Raw genomic sequence first — 6,252 nt, forward strand, 5'->3', positions numbered from 1 at the left:
ACCTTGATAAATAAATAAAAGTGTTTTGTTGTTTTAAGTGTTTATTGTTCAAAACATTTACAGGAAAAATGGCCCTTATTAAGATGATAGTTCACAAATTTATTATTTCTTGTTTTAAAGAAATACAAATAGTCCAATCTTTTTAGCATTTAACAATTTGCAGTTATATAACAATTACAAGGGCATGTTGCAAAATAGTAGCTGGTTGTTGGTGTCTGTGACTTTTCATTGTACTATGCAGCTGATGGACATGGCTTCGCATCGGGAATAGGCTCACAGCGGTCCACCACTGCTCTGACCTCTCCTATCTGTATGCCATCATAGACACCATTGATGGAGGTCCACTGGGTCTCTCCATTGGCGTATGTTCGACTGAGCCTTGCTTTGAAGGGGATGTCAGCAGTCATCTTACGGCCCTCCATGCGAGCAGTGCAAGAGTGATTGGGTGGCACTGTTAGCTGAACTGACACTTCATGACTAAGAGCTTCGACTAGGGTAGTACCACGATTGAACTGAAAGGTTTTCTCTGCAGTGAATTCCACTCCAGCACTACCAATCATAGGGATCGTGGCAGTGATGCCTGTTGTAACACCAAGCATGGTGGTCCGGCCAATGTTCCAGGTGCTCTCCACCTCTGTGGTCTTGGAGATGGTCACTGTCTTTGTAATTGTCTGGCAATCATGGTTGGCAACACTGGAGATTCTCATGGTCTCTGGTGGGTAGTGAAAGAGCTCTACTTCATTAATACCATACTCAACATGGGAGATCTGTTGGGTGTACATGTCACGGTTGATGGCCAGAACTTCATATTTCTTGTACCAGTACTCATCACCCTCCCATGGCAGGAAGAAGGCTTCAAACTGAGGTACAACTTTACCAAGCCCATACTTGTTCTTACCAACAAAAATGCCAACACCTCCACAGGTTTTAATGGCATTGTTTGGTACAGAACCATATGAACCTTCCTTCCACTCCACAAACTCAAAGTTATCTACATTGACTAAAACTTCAAACTCAGGGGAGTGGTATTCTCTGTCACCATAGGGGTAGTTGCAGTATGGACCTTTGCTGGGAGTGTAAAAACCTGCTTCACAGTTGTATTTGCAGATATAATCAGAACGCTCTGTGTACCCATTATAGATGCCAACTGCACCTTGGGGAAGCGAGCCTTCCCACTTGGTCCAGTTTAGATTGACATTGTCGCCAAATAGATGTGAATAGCTCAGTGGTTCCTCAAGCTCTGGAGGTGTAAGTGGGCCAGCAACTGGATCACTGTTTATAAGAGGTGGGACTTTGCCCTCAAGAAGTGGGTTCAAAAGAGATGCTGTATATAAAAAAAAGACAGCAATATCAGTCATATTTATGGCATATAAGAGAACTGATATCAACAACCTTACTGATGTTATGTCATTTCTGATTATCTCAGTAGTTATCTAAATAATTATACAATAACCATTTACAGCAAGAGACAAACAATTAAATAAAAAATTGTAATTTATTGAATTATATTGTAAAACTAAATATAATCATAAGTGTAAAATATAAAATATATTAGGAACATAAGTGTATTTTATACAGTATAGTAATATGAATGTAAATTAAAGCATAAGCACTCTACCTTTCTTAGTATTTACACTTTTCTCGACTATGTCTTTTAGGTTGATCTGTGGCTCTGTGGCAGGGGCACACAAAGCCCCCAGCTGAAGAAGGCTGATGACAACAAACAGCTTCATCTGTAAAGGATCTATGATTAGTGGTTTTCCATTTTATTCAACATTGCTTTGTATTAACTCACTGTACTCGATTATTGTTATTGGTGTGTATTATTAGGTATCATGCCTGCATCATTTGTTTGACTGACTACATTGTAATCAGGGTTTATAGTATTCTTTTCACTAACACATCTTCTGACTAGTATGCTTTATTTATTACTTGCATTGCTCTTTTACTGGCTCCTATGACTTATACATTGCATTGGTTAGTACATCTGCCTAATTCATTAATGTATTTTTATATGTATTGCTTTTGGAGATAGTTAAGATGTCAATTGTTCTGATGCCTAGACTTAAAACTGCCAATACCCCTACTGATACATTACATAATTTTGATGCAAAAAGTGTACATACCTTTGTGGTCTGTCACCTGTGTGCAGATCAGTCTAATGATTCGGGCTTATATAGCTCTTTTATGGAGTCTTAAGTCATAAATCTCAAATCTGCTGTTGCACTCTCATGCTATCATCTCTAATCTCAGCATGCTGTAGAGTGAGGAACCACACAAATGTAAACTGTTAAGTCAACATTACAGGGTTTCATTTCAAGACTTTGGATATTTTGGGTTGATTAATATTGCAACATACAATCCATACACAAATAAATAAATAAATAAATAAATAAATAAATCCTGAAAATGTCTAAGTAAGGTATTTAGGTTAAAAGGGTATAATAGGAAGCTTTTTTTTTTTTTTTAAATCCCATAGCTGAAGTTCAGCAATGGTAGCACTGTAAAAACATGCTGTTATTGTACAGTATTTCCTTTTTTAAAAATAAATACTGTTTTGTTATTTTACAGGACTGTACTATATACAACTAGGCAAATTGAGCAGTGCACTGGATTCTGTGAGTGGCAAAAGTATGTGAACCTTTACTTTCACTATCTGGTGTGATCCCCTTGTGCAGCAATAACTGCAACTAAACATTTCCGGTAACTGCTGATCAGTCCTGCACACCAGCTTGGAGGAATTTTAGCCCATTCCTCCATACAGAACAACTTCAACTCTGGGATGTTGGTGGGTTTCCTCACATGAACTGCTCGCTTCAGGTCCTTCCACAACATTTCGATTGGATTAAAATCAGAACTTTGACTTGGCCATTCCAAAACATTAACTTTATTCTTCTTTAACCATTCTTTGGTAGAACGACTTGTGTGCTTAGGGTTGTTGTCTTGCTGCATGACCCACCTTCTCTTGAGATTCAGTTCATGGACAGATGTCCTGACATTTTCCTTTAGAATTCGCAGGTGTAATTCAGAATTTGTTGTTTCATCAATGATGGCAAGCCGTCCTGGCCCAGATGCAGCAAAACAGGCCCAAACCATGATACTACTACCACCATGTTTCACAGATGGGATAAAGTTCTTATGCTGGAATGCAGTGTTTTCCTTTCTCCAAACATAACTGTAAGAATATAATCCTGAATATTCCTAAACCTACTCTTGTAAATGTGCGGCCCAAGGGTGACTGTCGTGTAGTGTAGCAGTTTAGGGTTAACTTTAGGCCAGAGATAATACGTGCTGCTCTGTACATTTTGTACTTTTCACATGTTCTGTTCCTATTTCATATCCTGGTCAACTCACCATATAAGGAGTTGTTTTATTATACATGAAAGAGCAGACCATACACCCCCTAGAACAGGAGGAACCAGGAATGTGGTTTCAGTGAAACTAGAAGGTACAGAGAAAAGCAAAAGAGTATGTTCTCGCGGTTATTGAACTGTGCATAACTCCTGTGTGACCTTGATACTGAGTGTGCAAAACACATTCCATAACTTTCTACTGCTGATACTCCCTATGCAGAAGTGTGTATATATACGCCCTGACGCAGCTATGTGTCGGGACACGCAGAGAATAAACCAGATTGATTTAACTCATGTGGTTCGCTCTCTTCTTGTCCTCGGAGATCTCCTGGTAACGCATCTGAACAGTACGCAGCGCAATCTTAACAATTTGGTGACCCCGACGTGATACTCTCAATCAGGTAAGACATGTTTGATTGACTACCTGGTTGGAAGTAGTTCCGTAGTGCCCTAAGGAGGGCTTTGTTTTCCCTGGTTCGAGTCCAGGAAGAGCGCGCTATAGAAATTTGTGTAGTGCCCTAAGGAGGGCTTTGTTTTCCCTGGTTCGAGTCCAGGAAGAGCGTGCTATAGAAATTTAGATAAATATCTGCTGTTTGTTTCTGTTCAGATCCGTTTGCTTTACTGTACGATGGGGGGCTCGTATCCTAAACCTGAGGTCACAGACACCCCGGCGGAATGGATGAATAAGTGTGGTTTAGGCTATTACGTTACGCCGTGGCTGGACAATTTGGCTGGGTGGACGGAGGCAAATCCTCAGATTCCATCGTATCCCCGTGATGGGACGTTTAATCCAGGCTTCCTTGCTTCAGCGCACCGTATGATTTATGAAAGCTTAGGCGATCCGGATTGGGACCGCCCTTATATGCGCGCAGGGTATGATAAATGGTTTGACATGAAGAAGGTATGGGATAAATCAAAGGGTGTTTACACCCCGAGACCTGTTTTAAAGGCTATTCCAAAACCAAAACTTTCTCAGTCAACCTCCCATGTAAAGCGAGGGAGGAATAGTTACGTCCCACTCATTCCTCATCTCATATACATGTCCAGTAAATTTGTTAGCACATGATTTAATGTGCAAATTAGAAATAAATCTCACATCCACTCCAGATGGACTAACTATTGAAGTAAGTGAAATGTGTAGTGTGCAGTATGGGTTTGGAAGCCCTCTGTATGTGTATGTCTGGCAGCTCTGTTCAGATCAGCTCACACAAACTCCAAAACACCTTGTACAGCTCGCACATTTGAACACCTCATCAGTTGACACAGATTATATGATGAGGAGCGTTTGCTCGAAATAGTCGATGTGTTGCAACCTAGAAATGACGTCGCTATGAATATAAAGGAAGAAATAGCTCCGGCTCAGGAAGGTGGCCGTCCGCGTCAGCGCACCGTGTCGACATTTTTTTGGAGGGACACACCGAATGCTTTGCAGCTCCTGCGTGAGCAGTTAACTAGGTATTTACTGGCTATGAAACAAGCGAACCGTGATCTGTCGCAGGTTACTAACTGTAAACAGGAAAAGTCAGAAGTGACGTCGGCCTTTTGGAAACGTTTTGGTGAAGTTTGGCAGCACCTGGGTGGGTTAGAATTGGACATGACTCAACCCAATCCAATGTTCCTGTCCACCTTTTTATCTAACTGCCGCCCTGAGGTTCAGAACGTTTTGAAACATCACTTGAGCGATAGGACTCATTTGGTCCTTCGCCAAGCGGGTGAACGGTTGAGGACAATGGAAAGTGATGGGTTGTTAGATTGTAAGACTAATAAAGCATGTTTATCTGTGGCCCCACAGGGCCCCGGGTCGTATCGTCATAATAATGACAAAACACGCACCGGGCCTCGCACATGGTCGGGTGGGAACCGGAAGAAAACAGGCAGGTGCCACTATTGTGGAAAGGAGGGCCACTGGATGAGGGAATGCTATGCGCGGCGGAGGGATGAGCAGAGTAGGACGGGAGAATTAGGGGATGTGTTGCAAGGCCAGAATCCCGGACCTAAGGGCTATCGGCAGAATAACGGACAGGACCAGCGCTATCACGCCCCGCTATAGGGCTGCCCCCAGGGTACGGAATCCACAGCCGTTGCCATGTTAAATCTCTCTTTTAGCTCTCCTCGTAACGCGGAGCTCCCTCTTGTGCCTCTGTGTTTGGCAGGAAGGGAGTATCCGTTTATACTTGATACTGGGGCCACTATGTCCTCAGTAGGGAGGGATTATGAGGGTCCTTTATCTACACGGTTTGTTAGCTCTGTGGGGATAGAAGGGGTTCCTTTTGACTCTAGTTGTACACCACCCTTACCTGTCATCTGCACTCTGGACCCTTCACTGCGTTTTTCACACTCTTTCATTTTTATGCCAGAGTGCCCTTTTAATCTTTTAGGTCGCGACCTCATGAGTCTTCTCGGACTCTCGATCTCCTTTAGCGGCTCACACATGATTGTTGATACTCCGGACGGTGCTCCGCCTGATGTTTTTGCTCTATCCAGTTCTGTGCTGCCACATAACATTCTGAACGCTGCTTGTACGTCCCAAGCTCTTTCCCCTGTTCTCTCTGCTCTTCCTAACACCCTGTGGGCGGATCATAAGGACGATGTGGGCTCTGTGAGCTGCTCTCCGTATGAAGCTGTTATTAAACACTCTACACCTGTTTATGTTAAACAATACCCTCTGTCTCCTAGTAAGCTCGATGGTATTGACAATATTCTACAATCTCTTTTGCAGCAAGGTGTCGTGGTTCCTTGTGTCAGCCCGTATAACACCCCAGTGAACCCGGTCCCAAAACCGGATGGCACATGGCGCCTCACTCAAGATCTACGTAAAATAAATGAACTCATCGTTCCCGTGGCTCCAGTGGTCCCTGACGTTCCTTCTCTTATGTCTTCTATTCCGTGTGACCATGCT

General features: G+C 42.7%; 1 protein-coding gene across 1 annotated transcript; it reads right to left on the reverse strand.

Moving 5' to 3' along the window:
- Positions 1–233: 233 nt before the first annotated feature.
- LOC132872827 (natterin-3-like) lies at positions 234–1,733 on the reverse strand. Its single transcript, XM_060907919.1, has 2 exons — positions 1,619–1,733; positions 234–1,324 (listed from the first exon to the last, which is right to left on the reverse strand). Exons 1-2 carry the CDS (start codon positions 1,731–1,733, stop codon positions 234–236), a joined length of 1,206 nt encoding a protein of 401 aa, XP_060763902.1.
- Positions 1,734–6,252: the final 4,519 nt, after the last annotated feature.

The sequence above is a fragment of the Neoarius graeffei genome, chromosome 24, assembly GCF_027579695.1.
Source record: "Neoarius graeffei isolate fNeoGra1 chromosome 24, fNeoGra1.pri, whole genome shotgun sequence".
Classification (NCBI taxonomy): domain Eukaryota; kingdom Metazoa; phylum Chordata; class Actinopteri; order Siluriformes; family Ariidae; genus Neoarius; species Neoarius graeffei.

What these genes read in the sequence shown, in the direction of transcription:
- LOC132872827 (XM_060907919.1), bottom strand. Translation starts at nt 1,733, where the DNA reads ATGAAGCTGTTTGTTGTCATCAGCCTTCTTCAGCTGGGGGCTTTGTGT. An exon ending in AAGTGTAAATACTAAGAAAG is followed by an intron (nt 1,325 to 1,618) that starts GTAGAGTGCTTA and finishes TTTTATATACAG; the next exon opens with CATCTCTTTTGAACCCACTT.